Here is a 21,479-nt window from a genome sequence, read left to right on the forward strand (position 1 = left end):
CTTTGAGTTCTGGGTCAGAAGCCCTGGATTATTTTCATCTTTACAGCTTCATCCAGTGTGAGTCTACCCAAGACAGGTATGAATGCATTTCACAAAAAGAAACCGGAGGGATTGAGATGTCCATGCTTCATATGCAATGAGATGGGACAGGAGAGAGCGAAAGGACAGGGAGGACCAGGGTAGCTAAAGTCAGTGCTGGGACAGTTAGGAGACTGTGAAGCAGCAAAGACACATGTGTTGAATATGAACAAAATAAACTAAGAATATGGACGTAAGCAGCATGTGCTGAGTGCTGCAGTTTACTGTGCACATCGGCCCCTTACTAGGGCTGAAGATGGGTTTGCGGCCCGCCCTCTACGGCGTGGTCCTTACTGCTTCTTCCAGGTGCCGGTGCCGCCCACCCTTTAGTCATTCTTGGTTGAGTTCCATTGCCTCCTCGGCTCTAGGATGCTCTACTTCCACACGCATGAGCCCATGTGCTAATCCAGGCGTCCACCCACCTACCTCTCGGCTCTTCCTGATTCTGCACTCATCATGACATCGATCACACGCTCCCCTCCCTCACAACTGGCTGGAATATTAACACAATCCAAACCAAATCAGAGTGCGGAGGTCTAGATACCGGTATCCAAGAGGGAGCACCAATAAATAGATTGAACACTTTGCACCTAACCGGGCTCCATGACTAAACTCAGATGCAATGTTTTTATAACATATGAGGAGCTAGTCGAAGGATATAAACTCACTCCGACAGCCCAATAAGAGACCCAACTTACTACAGCTGAGATTAGCACTGGAAACTGATTGAATCGTTGAAGACTCTCTAGTGTCATTATGCCGAGATTCCTTTTTAAAACGAAATACCAACAGAAGACCCACATGTTTGGCACAATACCCTGTAAAAACCTATCGCGAGATTGAGAGCAAATGTTTTTATGACCTCAGTTAATATTTGTAGAACAGAAGAAGACTGATGGAACCAAAGGCATAACAGATATCTAGTCCCATGGACCTCACCAGCTGGAAGAACGGTGTGAAGTCGACAAATGGTTTTCACAGGACACGTTACAGTGATGCATAAGAGACCTTCCTTCAGGTGACTTCACATACATACCTTTTAGCAACAGAATAAAGATGGATAATGACCCCACCCCTCCTCAGGATGAAAGACGATGGATAATGTCAAATAATGTAATCATTCATGATAAATTATTCCATGATAACTAATTTACAAAGCAGTTTTCTCTTATATTTTAATGATGTTGATAACATGTCATACAATGTCCAACCATGTTATTCTCAATAACAACACTTATGAAATGAAGAGTCCAAACTTGTTAGGATTCCCTATAAAGAAGCACAAAAAAGCTCATTAAAAATGGTCGTCCTGAATTCCCAGCGGTAGAGTGAAGTTTTCACTTGATCATCACCCTCATGTATAGCACTCGCTGCGGCGGATGTAACACTCCAATCTTTTACGACAGCCTCTCAATCTTCCGAGAAAGAGACAAGTGTCTTAGGTCATAATGTGTGGTTTCAGTGACCTTTTACACTGACAGCTAAAGAGATTGGGGAAGGCTCAGAACCCCTTGCGGTATATCGCAACAAAGTTAGCATGATGAATTCTCAAAGAAATACTGATAGTGATCATATATACCCTTTTTTTCTTACACACATCATCATGATATTTGTAAAAGGGTTGGCATAGCAGGTCTGGTACCCGCTGTCAGTAATTTTGATTGGTTTGTGTTGTCGTGGTATTTTAGAAACGTTCCCATTGGGGGAAGCTGCCGAGCCCTCATCAACCTACAAATACACATTGACTAAAAGCAAAAATATTTTTGGTCTCGAAAAGAACACATTGCCACCGAAGAGTCTGGCACTGAAGAGAAGCACTTTGTGTGTGCACGTGCTCCATGTGAAAGGGCTGAATGGTGTCACTCACACTGAAGATCACCAGTGGCTGGGTTGGGCAGAGCAACTGCCCCATGCTCTGTTCTGTGGAGGGTGGAAGGAAAATGTGAATGACATTATAACAGACCACTGGATGAAGATGGCTGGCAGAAAGCTCTTATAAGTACATTATACATATAATTAGGCTAACGCCAGACCTAAAAATAGAGACAGGAGCAGGAGTGTAGCCTGCACAAGAGCTGTGCTCACCTTTTTTTCTTACTGACCCCATCATAACGCAGTATAAGATTATTATCTTATGTGAATGTGTGTGTTGGTCCAACCTTGAGAGCTTTTCTGGAGGTGCTGTGTGTGTTTCTAACTTTGCCACAAGCTTTCTCCATCTCTCCTTTCTCCCTGTGCACGTTCTAGTTTTTCTAGCTCTCTAGGAGGCCCACCTCTGATTGTTGCTGTTTGTGGCATTTCTCTAAATCTCCAATGTGTCTCTTTTGTTCATCCTGAGAGAGAGAGGGAGAGAGGGGCACAGAGAAAGAGAGAGAAGAAGAGAAAGAGATAGAAGGAGAGAAAGAGACAGAGAGATGGAGACAGAGAGAGGGGGCTGAGAGAGAGAGCAGGGGAGTGTGTGTGTGTGTGAGTCATGGGGTAGCAATGCTGGGGGTGCTCGGGGGAGGAGCTGTGTCTCACTCACCAGACTGCTTCTAGTATTTTTGTTAACCCATCAGTTACCCAAAATAATTGAAACATAACTGCCAAGTGGCATAGGTTATTAAGTCATATAATCTTGACAATCTCTGTCGCTTATGAAACCTTCTAGAATACATCTTGCCTAAAGCATGGACTGAACATTGGAATATGACCTTGAAGATTATTTCCCATGCCATCTTTGTTGCTTCATCTGATCATGTCAAACTCTCGAGGCCTCGTAACAAAAAGGGAAATGAGAATATTGATTGTGTTATTGGTAATTGCACCCAGTAGTAAATATTGCTGAAAGCAAACACAAGGAGATAATGGACGAAGCGCTGAAACCTTTCAGACACTCACCCCTCAGTCACAAATCTGGGTTGAATCCATCATCGTTCTTTAGCTCACTTCGCCACCTCAGTTCAGACCCAACTACATGCAAATCAGTCTTCACCCTGTGCCTCATGGGAACAGTCCAGCCCGAACTGCCAAGCCAGGTCTTCCCTGGACCGGAAACAAGCATCCTGGGACTGGTTTCGGGGTATCACCCCTCATCAGCCAGACTAGCTTGAATCCAGTGGCAAAGTGAGCAAGGGACCCAAGTCTGGGCATACCCTGCCAACTTAGAGCGAACAAAGCAACCACAAGGAGATGATGGACGGAGCGCTGAAACTTTTCAGACACTCACCCCCAGTCACAGATCTGTGTTGAATCCATCATCGTTCTTTAGCTCACTTCGCCACCCCACCTCAGTTCAGACCCAGCCATATGCAAATGAGTCTAGACTCTGTTCTCCATGGGAACAATCCAGCCTGAACTGCCAAGCCAGGTCTTTCCTGGACCGGAAACAAGCATCCTGGGAGTAAATATGGCTGAAGGCAGTTATAAAATCCACTCCGCTGGATTACCACCAGGGGTAAAATTACCACTGGTAGTAGATGCACTCTACTGGAAATTCCTATTACCAGTAAAACCACTGCCCTCAACTAATGGAATTAAACTAAAAAATTAAGATCATCTCTTAGTTTGTCGGTGTAATCATTGCTGCCAGGTCACACGTCATACAGTACGTCACTCACCTGGTGACTGAGCGCTTTGCCTACTCTCCAATTCCTGGTTGTCCGCAGGGATCAGTTCTTCTTTGCCTCTACATCTTAATGAACAAATAGTGGAGGCAATCAGAGGACCTGTCATCAAAAGGAAATAGACAGCATCATTTGGTGACATCCTCAGATGGAAAAGAATGCCCCACAGGTGCCATGAAATGTCTCCCTTTGAGCACAGAAGAGGAGCGCGAGGGAGGCGGGGAGATGAATGATATAAAGCCAGCAGCGTGCAGTGTAAGTAGTGATAACAGGCACAGAGACTGGTGCTTCCCTTTCTAGACTCACTCACAAGACACCATGGTACAGTTGGGTAGAACCAGAGTCAGAAAGTAACACATAACCACAATTAGAAAGAACAGCTCTGCCTTCAAGATGTACTTTTCAAGAACAGTCCCCTGTAAAGCTGAGGGTGCAACTCATAGCCTCAGAAGCTCAAACATAACCGCCCGCCCCTCCACCTAAAAATCAAATAGAGGCCGTGGACCCTTACTAATGCCAGGCCTTCACAGCGCCTACCATGTCTCAGTAAGACAATGACAGCCTCAACCACATGACACTGAAAACCCTCCACGCGTCTGGCCAGCTATAAAAGATATATTACAGTTTAAAGCTATGGAGTCAATTACAATGGCAAACATACTCTGAGCTCCGGATTTACCCTACATCTTGTAGGAATTCGCAAAGGGATTCCAGGCAGGCATAGGCCCATGTAGGTGGGCAATGATTTCTACATCTGTAAATTCAATTTAATGGGTGAGCGAGTGGGCTTTCCAAGGCATGGCTAGCATTCAAAGTGCCTGAATGCCCACAGACATAGACATTTGTCGGCATTCACAAACTCCAAATCTTTCCCTTTTCACCTTGAAAGCTATTGGACTTTTAGTCCATCCAAGGGCCATCTTAAATCCGTTCCCAGGATCAGAAGGGGAATGGATCAACCTCAGAGTTGGTCGAAGGGAGTTGTCCATGCGGAAAATATTTTTCTGCAGAGACAAAAAATGTGCACTTGCAGAGGGGTTCCTATTTCTTCTATGCATAAGTCTCTCATATGGAGAACTCACATCAGAAATAAGATCTCACTGAGAATGTCACATGACCTTCCCAAAAATGGACCTGGAAACCGGCGCACAGTGCAAAGTTCCAGTCATACGCTTAGGAACGTTTACTTATTCCAGAGGGATGGAAAAGAACCTGCAGGCAGAGATCCTTTTTCTGTTAATGGGGCCTCCTGCGTGTGGTGGATAAGTCACTGCAGGGCAGTGTCATGGGCAGACAGTCAGGACATTCCAGCTGACAAAGAGGCCCAAGGCCTAAAGTCTGCCTCTTTCAGCTTCACCAATAACCACTCAGCCAGACACAAATGCTTCAATGGAAGGTCACTGCCTTCCCCTGGATCATCCATCTATACGTCCTCACCACAGCACCAACGACTTCATAGTATGTAAGATTGTACAGAGGAGGTAAATCCCACCATTTTCACACTGCCTGAGACCTTGCCTCAGTTTAATCCTCCTGTGACTCGAAGCCCTGAAGCTGGCCCATCAAACACGTCAGGGCGATGAGGTACTGAAGACCTACTCGTGCTGCCTGGACATGCACCAGGGTCCGACACACGCCAGTGTGATATTTTTCCCTCTTCTGTCCGAGACTTTACCACGCAAGCATCAGTAAATAGTACAATCCGACTGCCTCACCTCTGAGCAGACCTCTGGCATGAGACAACCAGTACTACATCCAACTTCCTTCTCCTAAGCGGAGGAGTAGGCAGCTGTTGGATGCCAATTGACCTGAATCTTTATTCATATTTTTACAGAGTTTCTTAGGGCACAGGATGGCAGAGTAATTTATATCGCAACAAATGTTAGCATCAACTTGCCTCTTATGGTTCTGGGTCCTCCTTGGAGTTGTAGATTGTCCTCAGGCAAGGGCTGCTGAGGCATGGAGAGAACTGTGTGCAATGGGAGGTAGGAAGACTTTAGGCCTTTCTCACCATGTCAGACAGCTCACTGTTGTCAGTTGCCGATGGAAGCTTTGGAAGTTTTTTGTACGGAGCTTTCCGTTTTATGAACAATGCTATCGGGCGAAAGATTGATTACTTTATGGAAGATATTTTTCGGTAAATTTAGTTTTCATTCACCCATGGTTCCAACCTCCACTATCAGCCCTTGCAAGGGATCCATGATGAAATTGTACAGCAAAGAAGGCACAACAGATCCCTGAGGTACTCTACGGAGCATTAGAGCAGGCTCAGATGATTCTGACCAATCTTCACCAACTGTTTCTTATCGAAGAGAGAGGAGATGAAGCAATGGCGCTGTTTCAGAGACTCTTGGACAAAGCTTCTTCGAACTGGACTTTAGCGAGGAGCTGTTTGGCTTCAGTGAGCTCCCAGTGAGCTGGACATGACTGAAGACCTGTCGTGGTGCTCCCCGTTGAATATCTGAAACCCTAAACCAGGTATAAGGGGAGGTTAGGATTGTGTGTTCCCTCACTGGAGTTAAAACATTTGCTAGGTTCTTATTCCGGCCTAACCTCTGCGGTTCGTGGCTCTCTACTTGACACTATGAAGCCGGGCATGATCAAGGTAAACGGCTTGCCAGTAATTATTTATTGCAGGAACTGTGAGACATTGTTAAAAACTACTGGATGATAGGCATGTGGAATTTCTAAAAAGATGTACCTGTCCAAGAGGTGGGACGCTCGCGAAATCCTTCGTTCCTTTTGGTGCCATACAGTGAAGTGAGAAGATATGCTAGTGATCTCATTATAACAGAGCTCTGATAACAGACTCTCTCATTATGCTAGGGTTTATATTATATCAGGGATTGCAGGGCATATTATAATTTGACATTTGAGACAGAAGCACAGATTTTTGGGGATTGTTAAGAATAATCAGGGCCACTGGAATTATGCGATTCTGAGGCCTTCGCGATTCATGCATAATTATAGATTTGCAGCATTCGCCACATAATCCATGATCTGCCGCATAATCTGCAGATTTTAACATAAATAATGTGTTTCTAGCTCAAACGGTTCAAAAGGTACTAAAAATGCAGCAACACTTGTTGCAGCACGGTGGAAAGCCCTTTACAAAGCTGGACTGGTCACCTTTCCGTTGCTTATTGCCATATTTGGGTATTAAATGGGTACTAATGAGGTGTAACCTATGCCCAGGCAGTGTTTCCAAGTTTAAAAATGACAAAACAATGAAGTAATAATTTTACAAAATATGCCACATTATGCCGCATAATTTAACTATTGTTGACACAGAATGTATTCAACCCTGACACATAATTAGGACCTTTACAGCTGCATAAGTTCAGTGGCCCTGAGTATGATTTAGATGGAAAACAATGCACATAATGAGAATGAAGGATAGTGTATAATGAACGGGTTGCTAATATTGTTATCTGGTTTAATACTAAGGACTGAAAATATGGAAATCATTTTGTTACTTGTGTATTTGCTTTTCATTTTAGTTTAAGGTTTGATTTTAAATCAAAAGAAATGTAGCTATATGTCATTATTCCTCACAATTTGGTAGTTTGATTAAATACACCAAAGACAACAGTGAACAATTAAGCATCAACTACACAATCACAAATATACACCTTTCTAAAAACACATGAGTAAATTTAAAAAGGAAAACATAGGTTGGCAGATCACAAAAGAAATTGTAGCTCTAAAATAACAAGACATTATATTGGCACACATTTTGCAAAACCGAATAACACAAACCAAGAAGTTGATAGGTTGTAAACCCTGTTTCTTAAGGGAGGTACTGTACCAAGTGTGATGAAAGCTTGGTGAATTTCCTTCATTACATTCTTATAAAATTCCGTCTGCCATTTGTTTAAAGGTGCCCACTCCTCATCAGAGAAATAGATGGAAGGATCCTGAAATATAACCTGGACATGAAACAAAAATATAGCACTTAATATTAAGTAACTCCAGCGAAATATGACTACAATCTAGCCACTAAAAACACAGATTTCAGTGCACTTCCCCCCATTAATAACCCTGACACCTTATGTTCTTGTTGAGAGCAATGCCTATTGGCTATGAGCCTTCAAATCATTTCCTAAAAGCAAAAGTGTGTACTTAAGAGCTAAGAAGGCAAAATGTTCTATTGCAACCATTATGGAGAGTAACCGGTATGATGGGGGCTCTGTCGGCACAAGCAGGTACCATTAGCAATCCTTCTGACCATCCCTTATGGGACTGTTGTGATTCCTTAGTGTGCCCTTAGAATAATTATCACACCACCTTGAAATCAGAGCTGATGAGACTTCTATGTATTGCGACAGACATTGACATTCAAGTTAGCCTACAGCGGTATTAGTCCCGTTCAGACAGGAGCTTGTGTATGCTCCAAGACCCTTAAAAGATTTGGGATCTCGTGGATGCAGGAAATGGACTCAAAGCCAAGGAATTGGGCGGAAATCAAGTTTTCAGTACAGATGAACACAAGGACGTCTCAAACAAGGTCACGCTTTCAGGACTTACAGAGTTCTCGATGTGAATCATAATGCAATCATTTCATCGAACTCACATTTATTACAATCGTTTGAATGATGTCATTTCCTTTATTTGCTCTTCTCCTTCCTGTCACCACTGACGTAAAACTCACGTGGCTTATGGGGACTGAGGGCTTATATAGTCTGCAGAACTCTACAGTGTTCCCCTTTAACATATTATTATATTAGAATTTAAAATGAACCGCTCTTAATTGTGTCTTCCACCATATTTTTTAATCTCCACTTAAATCCCTGAATCAAACTTCTTAGATGCCAGCACTAGTTTGGCGCTTCTCATATTTCTCAAAAATACAGCTGGCGATAGGAACTCATGTTATCTTTCAAAGCAAATAGACTGGATATCTCACTTAGAGCCAAGAGTGCTAAAGAAATCGATTCATTTTTTAATAATAGAAAACGTTACCTAATGAATAAAATTCAGTTCTGTTATGCTGCACGACTGAGGCAATGCAGGACACATTAGAATGAGTTTATTCCGATGAACTGGGAACTATTAATTGTTTATAGTATTTTAAAGCCAGATGCTCAGATCTTTTGGGTCTGGAAAGGCATGAAATGTGGGAGGATCAATCAAGATCACACACCTACGAAGTTAACAAAATATGGTCTCAAATGCACCAATGAGCAAAAGGGCAGCATCTACCAGGCTGTTTTAGGTCGAGCCTGGGCAGCGCATGCGCTGCTCTGCGAAGCATGCCGTATTTGGTATATGGGCTATCGGGGACTTTAGACACGACCACCGCTTTTGGTTGGTTAGTTGAGCTGCTTTTTATAATTCTTTTTCTCTGATTGGTTAATATTGTCAACATGTCCTGCCTTTCGGTGCTTGGTTCCCTCCCAGCCTACATCACCAATTGAATCTTTTGGTTGGCCAGCTCTGGCCATCTCTTGACTCCACACCCTCCCCCCCTAACATGCAAATGCCGCTTCCATCCATGTCGTTATCTGGAGGGGGAACATTTAGGCCCTTTTCTACAGCCCACTGTCCTGCTGAAGAAGGTCATGGGATCCTGGAGGTAAGATCAAGATTAAACAAGCATTTGCAATGCAATAGGTCTCGCATTACTGAAAGTTTGACCTGTTGGTATTGCAAATAAAAATGCAATGCCAATAGATCAAACCTTTAGTAATGCGAGACCTATTGCAGTAACTGGGAAAAGCTACCTCTAAGGAGAGAGTAATATGATAAGACTCAGACAAAAACCCACCAACCTTCCTGTATGGACTTCCCGAGATGTGACATGGCAGAGTAACCTCCGTGAGCAGTTTAGAACAGGGTAAGAGGAGTATAGGGATAAGGGAAGGTGAGAGAGAGAGAGAAACCCACAACAGCAGCAAGGACGCCACACAAGAGAAACCCTCCGCACACCCGGAGTGAATGGCGCTGTAATGAGAGAGCTCAAGATCTGGGCTGAAGGCCCTGCAATAAAAGTAGCACAATGGCAATCAATATAGATACATAACACGCATGAAAGCAGACAGAGGAATGGAAGGCAGTTTGAACTCACTGAGCATTTCAGAGGAGATGGCAAGATCAAGCCCCAAAGGCCCCAGAAAACACCAGGAGGAAAGTCAGGCAAAGCAACTGTAGTGATGGAACCAAACTGTCCAGGGATACTAGAGAGCAGGATTCTAACTGAGTGAAAGAGGCAAGGCAACAAGGGACAGGAGAAACATGAACCGGGGGCGGGAGCAAAACCATTATTGAGGAAGCGCAATGCGGTGATGAACGAACAGTTGCCACGCACCATCCTGCTAGTTCCTAACCCCTTTAATATTAACAAGGAGGCGCAGTACTCCCGGATCAACACTGTGGATCCTGTCCGATCATGCCCTGACCCCATTAACATTGGCCTGGGGTGGGAGGCTGGATGGATGGCAAACATGGTGTATGCCCTCTGCCTGGCTAGCAGACGCCACATGCAGGGAGGACATGGGGACCGTCATATAAACCTAAACCACTCATAACTGGCGGACCATGGACATCAGGCCGATCAAGTAGGAGGCTCTGAAAGTGGTAGTACGGGAGAAATGCATTAGAATTATCTGTGGAGTGAGTAGAAGGCCTTAGCGGATTTAAAGACCCAAGAGGCCCGATTAGCAAACCTTCAGAAACAGGAGATATACGCAGCTGGGGGGGGGGTGCGCAGCTGCACTGGCGACTCACAGGGAGGTCTGGGGCACACTGGACAAAGCAGGCCTTAAAACCGACTGGTAGTTACTACACGGTGAGGGCGACAAAACAGGTAAACTCCTGCTGTGGATTCTCAGGTGAGAAAGAGAGATACCCCCCATTGTGTCCATATACGGAGTGCACAGGGTCACTTAAAATCCCAGTGGCGGGATTTCCTGACAATTCTACTGGACCACTTAACTTAGTTTACAGAGCTGGGCCCCCGGATGTTGAGGGTAGGATGGAAGAGTTCCCGACCAGGGTGGGGCTTCCCGAGCTACAGAGTTAGAGGAGGAACTCTCTGTAGCGGAGGGCTATCATGCCTACTCCCCGGCTCTTAAGGAAAAACTGTCAGAGGTTTATCTGGAGGCAAGGCACACATGCCTATTGCCACCAACGATGAGCTGAGAGAAGGGGTGGCGTGTCTAATGCTGAAGCCAGGAGGGGGCCCAGTAGATCCTTCCGCGTACAGACCCCGAAGTATGCTCAACACTGATCTCAAAGTGTTGTGCAAAACACCGCTAACGCGATTGGGTGAGGTTGTCTGGGACCTGGTCCACGAGGACCAATGTGGCTTTATGAAGGCACTTAGCACAACGCACAATCTTGCAGACTGGCACGTGTGCTGCACAATCCCATGGCTGAGGAGGGACAGAAGGCCCTGATTTCCATGCATCTTGAAAAAGCATTTGACAAAGTGGAATGGGCCTTTTATTAAGTTGGGGGGTGAGCACTCTGAGCCCTGGCCAGTGGTGAGGGGTACTCGTAAGGGCTGTCCTCTCTCACCCCTATTGTTCGCCTTGGCAATTAAGCCCCTTGCATTGCTACTGGGGGATCCAGGTGGGGAATAACAATCATGTTGTCTCGATATATGCGGATGATGCATTGGTGTACATGCACTCGCCTGGGGAATCTATCCCACTGCTGATGAGGCGCCTGGATAATTTTGGCATACCTCGGGCCTCAAACGTAATGTCCGTAAATCATTAGTGTTCCCCTCGAGAGAGTTGATTGGGAGACAGCCACACCAGCAAACAGCTGAAGGACTCCAGTGGGAACTGGAAGGGTTCGATATTTGGGGATTTTGGTAACTCACACTGAGGTCCAACACCAACGCCAGAATGTGAACAGGGTCAGCCTAGAGAACTCCATTAGCTTTTGGAACAGGCTCCCTTTATCCGTAATGGGCTGGGCAGGACAGCAATAGCAATAATGGTCTTTCTTCCTTGCTGCCTGTATCTCATATAAAATTCTCTGTTTCCACTGACAAATAATTTTTCCAACAGTTGGATAGCCTATTGGTGACGCTCCTATGGGTGGGTAAGCGCAGCAGGGTGGGGCTTACAACACTAAAACGAGACCTGGAGGATGGGGGTTTGGCGGTCCGGATGTACAATTTTATTTGTATGCAGCTCACCCTCAACACACAGCCCGCTGGCTCACGGAGTCGGATAACTGGGAGAAGAGGCTTCGGGGGAATTTGTTTTTTTGGGAGGGAGGAGGAACCCTACCCAAGTTGCTGATGGGGAGATCAGAACACTCGATTCCATCCTGGTCACTCACACTGCGCGGATATGGGGAAAAGTGGCCCAGAAAATAATTTACAAAACTTCCTTCAGTAGGGAATTTAAACTGTGAACCTGGTACTCTTTAGAAGAATTGACTCGACCATGTCTGTGGAACAGTGGTCAGAAAGGGGTGACTTTTATTCAGGGGACACCTTTATATCTTTTCAGGAGGTACAAGACTAATTTGAGGAGGACCAGCTAATTTTCTCCATTATGCCAAGCTGGAGAACACGGCAAAGGACCTCTGGGCGGACTCCCCGGCGGTCCCTCAACCCTCAGGGGTCCTTGATGGGCTCATCGGGTGGGGAGAAGGGCACCATCTAATTATCCGTTTTCACAGAGCCCTTAGAAGCGATATGCAACCACAACAGTACCCTGCGTGGAGAGCTTCGGAGAGAGACCTAGGAATGCTCAACTCTAATAGGGACTGGGAAACTGCGTTAAACCTTGTTCGTACTCTGTCCTGTAACAACAGGATTAAACTCCTGCACTTCTATTTTCTGCATTGCACTTACGTCACTCCATATGGCCTCAACAAAATACACCCTTCAGGGGCTCTGCTTGTGCGGGCTGTGGTGTGGCTGTAGCCACTTTTATACATTTAGCTTGGGAGTGTGCACAGGTTCAAATATACTGGACACATGTAGTGCCAGCCAACTAGTCTTTGGAGTCGCACTGGGGTCCTTGGTTCAACAGATGCAGGTCCAGTCCTTTTCATCCATAAAGAGGGTAGCAGGTAAGCACTGTGGGGCAGCAGTTCCTTCACAGCAGCAGTCCAGCAGAGTGGCAGTCCTCTCAGCAGCACAGCAGTCCTACCTGGCAGAGTCCAGGAGTATACTGAAGAGTTGGAGTCTGAGGTCCAACATTTATACCTGTGACCATTTTGAAGTGGAGAAAGCTTCTAGAGGTTTTCAACCTCTGAGGTGTCAGGCATCCCTTTCCTATCTGTCCTGGCCTCAGCTTGTCTGGTTTCATAATAGACCAGTATCAAACCCTTTGTGTGTGTGCTCATGCAGAGCCTTTGTGATGTGCAAGTGTGGTAGGTGACAACTCCTTCACCTCGTTAACTCAGAACGGTTCATCCTGCCAACACCTGTCTTCCCTATGTCTCACTGTCTGGGAGCAATACACAAAGCCCAACTGCTAGCCAGCTACACCTACTCGTGCTTCAGGAACAGGCTGCAGGCACCAGTGGTTAGTACAAGAAAATGCCAACTTTCTGAAAGTGGCATTTTCAGAACTGTAATTCAAATTCCAACTTTGCCATTGAAGAGGGCTCTTAATTACAATTCTTTAGCCACCACACTCAAACTGTCTGCCTGCGCCTAATTGGAAGCTACAGCTTATTAAGTGTAATAAGGTTACTTCAATTTTATCCTATGGGAGAGGTGAAAAACAAATGTAAAGGTTTTTCACTACTAGGACAAGTAAAACCTTAACGTATGTGTCTAACTTTTTTAATATGCTGCACCTGGCGTCTGGGCTGTTCAGGGCCTACCCTTGGAGTGACTTATATGTACCAAAAAAGGTTTCAGCCTAGCAAAAGGTTTATTTTACCAGGTCGACATGGCAGTTTAAAACTGCACCCACACGGGGACTCCAGCTTCTTGTGGGGGGGGCGGGTTGAAACTTATGTCTTGGAACGTCAACGGATTGGGGGACCGTATCAAACGTGGGGTTGTGTTGCAATATTTGCGCCGATTGGCCCCTGATGTGGTATTTCTTCAAGAGACGCACTTGGTGGGCAATGTATGTCATGCCATGTACAGGGAGGGCTACCGACTGGTTGCACATTCTGGCTTCACCACTGGATCCAGAGGGGTGGGCATCTTGCTGCGATCTTCCCTCCCGCTTGAGATTGACAAAGTTACTCTTGATGATGGAGGGCGCTATGCGTCCTTGACTGGACGGTGGGAGGGTCAGACTCTTTCATTGGTCTCGGTCTATGTTCCCCCGGGCCTCCAGACCTCCACTTTCTCTGATGTGGGTCGTATGTTACTTGAACTTCCTGATAGTCTCTTGCTTGTGGGTGGGGATTTTAATTCCGTGATTTCTGGTGAGTTGGATCGTTACCCTCCCAGAGCCCTCTCTGCCGCCCAGGCGTGGCTCGGCGGGTTCTTGGACACTTTTGGCCTAGTGGACTGCTGGAGGTTGATACATCCGACACAGAGTCAGTACACATTCCACTCCGGGGCTCACGGGAGTCTCTCCAGACTAGATTATTTTCTTATGCCAGCGGCCCAGACCACCCGGGTCCGGGAGGTTAAGCACCTGGCCCGGGGCATTTCCGATCATTCCCCATTGTGGCTCCTCTTCGATACCGGGATGCGATCCGCCGGGCGGGTCGCCCCCATTAACCCCTGGTACCTGCGTGACCCCAAGATCCGCAAGGGTCTCATTAAGTCGCTTGACCAGTACTTTCTTGAGAATGAGGGGTCCGTCTTGTCCTCAGTGTCCTTGTGGGAGGCTTTCAAAACGGTTCTCCGAGGACACGCCCTATCCCTGATCGTGGAGGCCAAGAAATCTAAGAACGGGGAGGTGGTTGCGTTGGAGGCGGAGATATCGGGGTTGGAGGCTGCCTTGGAGACGGCTGTCACTCAGGACGGGCTCCACGCTCTCAGCCTGAAGCAATTCGAATAAAAGTCCCTTGTTACGGATGCTGCTCGGACAATGTACAGGGAGCAGCAGGGTAGGCTGTATGATGCTGGGGATAAGGCGGGTAAATTGATTGCTTGGCTTGATAAGAAGGAGAGAGTGAATCGAGTGGTCCCCGTGCTTCAGACGTCGGAGGGAGTGAGTGTGACTGACCCTGGTGAGATTGTGGAGTGTTTTGCTGATTACTTCCGTGCTGTGTACTCCCCGGTGTCTGATAGGGATGAGGCTGACTCCCGTCACTTGTTGAAGGATATTGCTTTGCCCTGCCTGTCGGTGGATGAGCGTGAGCAGTTAGATGTCCCGTTATCGGTCGACGAGATTGCTACCGCGATTCGTTCCCTTCGCTCAGGCAGGGCTATGGGCCCCAACGGACTCCCTATTGAACTTTACAAACTGCAACCGGATAAAATTGCGCCATTTCTCCGTCGTATGTTTTCGGAGTCGCTTGAACTTGGTTCTCTCCCTGCTGATCAACGTCTGGCCACTATAGTCGTGATTCCCAAGGACGGTAAGCCTCGGGACCGTTGCACCTCGTACAGGCCTATTTCTCTGTTGAACGCCGAGCCGAAAATCCTTGCCAAGGTTCTTGCTAATCGCCTGCTTACTGTTATCTGTGACCTGGTGCATCCGGACCAATCCGGTTTTATCCCGCACCGGAATACGGCCCTTAACTTGCGGCGCCTACATGGCGTACTTGCAAGGGCGGAATATCTTTCAGAGCCGGCCATCTTGGTTTCCTTGGACGCCACGATGGCCTTTGATACGATAGAATGGCCGTATCTTTGGGCCGCCCTGGCAAAGTTTGGATTCGGGGCGGGATTGATTAGTTGGGTTAAACTCTTATACGCTGCTCCGTTGGCTCAGGTTGTCGTTAATGGGAGGGTTTCCCGGCCCTTCGTTCTTGGGAGGGGCACTAGGCAGGGGTGTCCGTTGTCTCCCCTGCTCTTTGCTCTGGCTTTGGAACCGCTCGCTGCTTGGCTTCGTTGGGAACCGTCGATAAGAGGGATCCAGTGGGCCCCTGGCTTCGAGGATCGAGTTTCGTTGTACGCGGATGACATTCTTTTGTACCTCACCTCACCACGCCAGTCACTCAATGTGCTCTTTGACATCCTTACTTCCTTCGGCAAGAACTCTGGTTTGATTATTAACTGGTCCAAATCTAGTGTCTATGCTATATCCGGTGGCTTTCTTCTCTTGCCTTCTCGTTTTCCCATTAAGGCGTCCCACTCCGGCTTTACGTACCTGGGGGTGTACGTCTCATTGGACCCGGCGGTCCGCTACGAGCATAATCTCCTCTCTCCACTTCGGAGATTGAGGTTAGACGTGGCCCGTTGGCGTAAGCTTCCCTTGTCTCCCCTCGGTCGTGCGGCGCTTTTTAAAATGATGTCTCTTCCCCGATTCCTTTACGCACTTCAGAACTCCTTTGATATTATTCCGGCGGCCTACTTCCGGGAAGTGGAGAGCTTACAGAGGAGGCTTGTTTGGGATGGTCGTGCACGTATTGCTCTTGCAAAACTGACTCTCCCCTGGTATGACGGGGGCATTGCGCTCCCGGACATCAGGAGGTACTATTGGGCCTCCCAGCTATCTGCTATTAACCATGCAACGTACGCACCTGGTCCGAATCCGGCTTTCAAAATGGATAGATTTTTGTTGCCTGGCGACAACTTTAACAGAGCGCTTTACTCTCGATCGGCTGTGAGGAACTTAACCGGTCCCACTAAGATTGCTGTGCGCGTGTGGAGGGCTGCGAATGTGGCCATGGGCTGGAATGAGCGTTTGACGGGTGCGACCCCTTTGTTTGCGTCTGAAAGATTGGGAAGCCTCTGGACGACGAAGAGCTTTGAGCGTTGGGACACGATTGGCATCAGTAGAGTAGGTGACCTCTGGGTGAAGGGTGTGGTTAAATCCTTTGCTGCGCTGCAGAGTGAGTACGAATTGAGTGAGAGAGAGTTCTTTCGGTACGTCCAGGTTCGGCACGCCTTGCTCTCGGCCTTCGGGGCTGGGACTGCAGTCCCTGTGTCTTCGCCACTCGAGGACCGCATACTCAACGGTCACTTGCCCGACAGTACTATTTCCCTTATCTATAAAAAACTAATAAACGTTCGGGCGGATCTCCTCGTGCGCCTTCGGGAGGCGTGGACCGGGGATGGTGTGGAACTGGACGATGAGGATTGGCAGTCTGCGCTGTCCTCCCCTAAGGAAGTGGCCATACCCGCGCGTCTCCGTCTTGTCCAGCTTAAAATTCTCCACCGTGTCTACGTGACGGGCCCTTGTTTAGTTTTGATGGGTTTTTCTGAAGACGGGCTCTGTAGGCGCGGCTGTGGGCTCAGCGCCACTTTTCTCCATGTTCTCTGGGAGTGCTGTGAGGTGGCGGAGTATTGGCGCCGGGTGCATGCTGTCATGGAATGCGTCACTGGGGTCGCTTTGTTGCCCGAGGCTCGCCGATGTTTGTTGAACGTGTGGGAGCCTAATGACTATAATGCGGCTCAGACTCGGTGGGCGGCCCTTGGGAACATGATTGCTAAGAGGGACATCGCACAGCGTTGGGGTTCCCGACGGCCTCCCACCGTGTCAGTATGGAAGGAGAGCATGGATTGGTGCATGTGCAGAGAGAAGACTGTGTATGTGTCTCGGGGTAAGCCGGGGGCGTGGGGGAGAATCTGGGGTCAGTGGAACGCGTACCGAGGGAACATCTGCACGCCCCCCCTCGTGGACACATCTGATGCTGCCTTGTCCCCCTGATCCTGAGGTTCCCGGATTATTACGTTTTACCTGTAGACGGTTGTGGCTCTCCCGTCGCCCCCACCTCCCCCTTGCTCATCCTCATTGTCCACCTGAGGGTGGAGTATGTATTGTGTAGTTCCCCGGATGTGGTTAGACGCCCCTTTTTTGATGGTTTCCGCCTTGCTTTTTGGTGTTATTTAAATTTTTTCTTTGTTTGTATTTCTAAAATCTATGTATCCTGATAACCTCTGAGGTGCACTCAGTAATTTGTTAATTCGGCTGGGCCCCAGGGGGCCTGTTGCTGCCTTGATGTTGTTGACCATTTATATATTAGCGGCCGGCCCTGGTGGTTGTAGGCCCATGTTTGTATTGATTTTTATGTACAATAAAGGTTTTCGCAAAACAAAAAAAAACTGCACCCACAGACTGCAATGGTAGGCTTGACACAGGTTTTCCAGGGCTACTTAAGTGGGTGGCACAAGAGTGCTGCAGGCCCACTAGTAGCATTTAATTTACAGGCCTTGGGTACATGGAGCACCACCTTACAAGGGACTTGCAAGTAAATTAAACAGGCCAACTGGGTGTAACCATTCTAACATATTTAAAGGAGAGAGCACATGCACTTTAGCACTGGTTAGCAGTGGTAAAGTGTACAGAGTCCTAAAGCCAACAAATACAGGTTCAGAAAAGAGGAGGGTGAAGGCAAAAAGGCTGGAGATGACCCTGCAGAAAGGGCCAAGTCCAACACTTCCTAACACATAGCTTCACAGGAGCCCAGTGCCAAGCACACTACTACAGAGCATTTAAAAGTGAGACCCAAACCCAAACTTATAGTCACAAATGTATAATCTATTGCAACATCAGGGCACTTTTGAACACTCAAAATGTGATATCAATAATCCCTCATAAGGGCATTACCGGGGTTTATTTTTGGGCATAGTCATCTCAACAAAGTCTATTTTTTGTAAAATGATGTGTTTTTCACTTACGTGTTCTCTTTCGCTGTAAGTAGACTAGGTGATTCTTTTGGAAGTGAGAAAGCTGTAGAAATCCATTGAATAAGAAAATATTCACATGATGGTAGCCAAGCTCTCATGGTTCTCTGGTCCAAGGTTGGAAGGTCACCCAGATCAGTGATAGTCAAAGTACGACCCAGGGGCCGCGTGACCTTTAGATGTGGCCCCCTGGTCAACTGCAGCACTGGGCTGCTGTTTATTTGACTCAGCACTATGATTAAAAAGATGTAACATAAACAGGCAAGCCTTTATTTAAATGTTAATTAAAGGTTAAGAAAGGAAGTAACTAGGTTGTTCTGCACTGCTTAGCTTTAGAAACACCTTCATTTTTAAAAACATCTGGCAGCCAAAGTGTAAATATATAATAAGGTCTCTTCAAAAAATAAAAAGTGTATTTCATTAACATGCAGAACCGTTTCACTTTATAACTACAGATTATATTAGTGCATTGAGAAGTATTTTTATTTTAAGTGATAGTTTTCAAACATAAATTTCGAAAAATGCATTCTTCCTTCCCACCCTTAAAACAATGCCAATAGTGAAATAAAACATTGGTTCCCTGCAGAGGTTGACAAGCTTCTCTCCCAGGCTATCATTAGAGCACTTCACCCCTGCAGGAAAGCATTGCCAAGTTGATGTCCCAGGTCTCTGGGGGCTCAGGGATCAGTGGGGACAGGGGGCAGGGTCTAGCGGCCTTTCAGCAACTTCTTCCCATAAGGCCCAGAAACATGGTGCAGGGCACCTGGAAGGCTTTGATCGGCTGAGAGGCATTCTGTAAGAGTGCGCGCAAGTTGAAGAATGCACCCTACCAGGAGTACCATCACATGACATGCAATTCCGCTGTCCTGCAACACTCCCTATTGAGATATCAAGTTTGAAAGATAAAAATTATTTAAGGAATCTCCCACTTTAACTTGCCTCCACGCCTATGCAATGTAAGGAAATAACTGGCCTCTCTGTACAACCCATGTGATGGTCCCCACAAGCTGGAAGGCACCGCATGTTCACACCCCGTCCAGAGATCCAGGCCCAGACTCACCTCCTCTGACGCCTGATAGAACATGCTTCCTAGCTGCTTCGGGGTGGGTTTCTGCCGTTGTGTCTCAGAAGCAGCAGGAAACAGAGCCCGCGCCTAGAAGCAGCTTCCAGCAGGTGTACACTCCAATGCACACACGCACAGACCCCGCTGTCACTGCAGCCGTGCACCCCAATGCACACACTCACACAGCCCGCTGTCACTACAGGTGTACACTGCAATGCATACACTCAGAGCCCGATGTAACTACAGGCGTGCACTTCAAAGCACACACTCACGGACCCTGCTGTCACTACAGGCATGCACTCCAATGCACACACGCACAGACCCCGCTGTCACTGCAGCCGTGCACCCCAATGCACACACTCACACAGCCCGCTGTCACTACAGGTGTACACTCCAATGCATACACTCACAGAGCCCGATGTAACTATAGGTGTGCACCCCAATGCACACAGTCACAGACTACAGGCGTGCACTTCAAAGCACACACTCACAGACCCTGCTGTCACTACAGGCATGCACTCCAATGCACACACTCACAAAGCCCACTGTCACTACAGGAGTGTACTCCAATGGACGCAATCACAGACACCGCTGTCAATACAGGCGTGTACTCCAATGCACAAGTTCACAGAGCCCACTGCCACTACAGGCGTGCACTCCAATGCACACACTCACAGAGCCCGCTGTAACTATAGGCGTGCACCCCAATGCACACAGTCACAGAGCCCGCTGTAACTACAGGCATGCACTTCAATGCACGCACTCACACAGCCCGCTGTAACTGCAGGTGTGCACTTCAAAGCACACACTCACAGACCCCACTGTCACTACAGGCGTGCACTCCAAAGCACACACTCATAGACCCCGCTGTCACTACAGGTGTGCACCCCAATGCACACAATCACAGAGCCCGCTGTCACTACAGGCGTGCACCCCAATGCACACACTCACAAAGCCCCCTTTAACTGTGGGCGTGCACTCCTATGCACAAAGGCACTGCACTCCAATACAGACACTCACAGACCCCGCTGTCACTACAGGCGTGCACCCCAATGCACACACTCACAGAGCCCACTGTCACTACAGGCATGCACTTCTATGCACACAGGCACTGCACTCCAATGCGGACATTCACAGACTCCGCTGTCACTACAGGCGTGCACACACTCACAGAGCCCACTGTCAATACAGGTATGCACTCCTATGCACACAGGCACTGCATTCCAATGCAGACACTCACAGACCCCGCTGTCACTACAGGTATGCACACAGGCACTGCACTCCAATGCAGACACTCACAGATCCCGCTGTCACTACAGGTATGCACTGCTATGCACACAGGCACTGCACTCCAATGCAGACACTCACAGACCCCGCTGTCACTACAGGTATGCACTCCTATACACACAAGCACTGCACTCCAATGCAGACACTCACAGATCCTGCTGTCACTACACTCGCAGGGAGTGGTGTCGCTTTTGACACGAGGCACACGGGCTCTCTACACGAGCTGAGCTGTGAGACACTGGTCACAACGCATGCGCAGTGAGACACTGCTCCTAAAGGACATGCGTAGAGACACCGATCGTGCAGAGCGTGCGCACTGAGACATTGATAGTACACGATATGCGCACACGCACGCTTCTCGCACAACCACTCACAACTCCAGAACTTCCTCGCGGGACACGCGTACTCGTGCTCTTCCAGTGCGCATGCTCAAGACAGGAGTTACTACTCGTTAGACGAACGCTTTGGCCTACGTGCGAGTCTAAGACATGCGCAGAGGCGCCCTCCAGGACACGCTGTGCGAGCTCAAGACATGCGCACAGATGCCCTCCCGAACACGCTGGTAGCGCGAGCTGCGTGAGACCGGAGCGCGCGCTCTGCTGGTGTTAGTAGCATGTGCTGGCTCATGTATGTGCTGGGAGCTCACGCGTTCAGCATGTGCAAGGACACCCCGATTTGTCAGGGTCTGTCCCTGCAAATTTGTTTGTGTTCCATTCTCTTTTCTAAAGAGGTAGACCTGAGCAGAGACCCGAATGTCTGTTTTTATTTA

General features: G+C 47.7%; 1 protein-coding gene across 2 annotated transcripts in view; it reads right to left on the reverse strand.

Annotated features, from left to right (window-relative positions):
• Positions 1–20,970, reverse strand: part of LOC146813465 (uncharacterized) — a 63,499-nt gene extending 42,529 nt beyond the window's left edge. Inside the window, exons 1-3 of one of the 2 annotated variants that reach the window (XM_085620232.1) lie at positions 19,421–20,970; positions 7,492–7,612; positions 3,678–3,785 (exon numbers count right to left, since the gene is read on the reverse strand). In XM_085620232.1, coding sequence (XP_085476358.1) covers positions 3,678–3,785; positions 7,492–7,612; positions 19,421–19,444 — 253 coding nt within the window. In that variant the 5' untranslated portion in view covers positions 19,445–20,970. The remainder of the gene's footprint in view (positions 1–3,677; positions 3,786–7,491; positions 7,613–19,420) is intronic. The other variant, XM_085620233.1, reaches the window with a different exon arrangement.
• Positions 20,971–21,479: the final 509 nt, after the last annotated feature.

The sequence above is a fragment of the Triturus cristatus genome, chromosome 7, assembly GCF_964204655.1.
Source record: "Triturus cristatus chromosome 7, aTriCri1.1, whole genome shotgun sequence".
Lineage (NCBI taxonomy): Eukaryota > Metazoa > Chordata > Amphibia > Caudata > Salamandridae > Triturus > Triturus cristatus.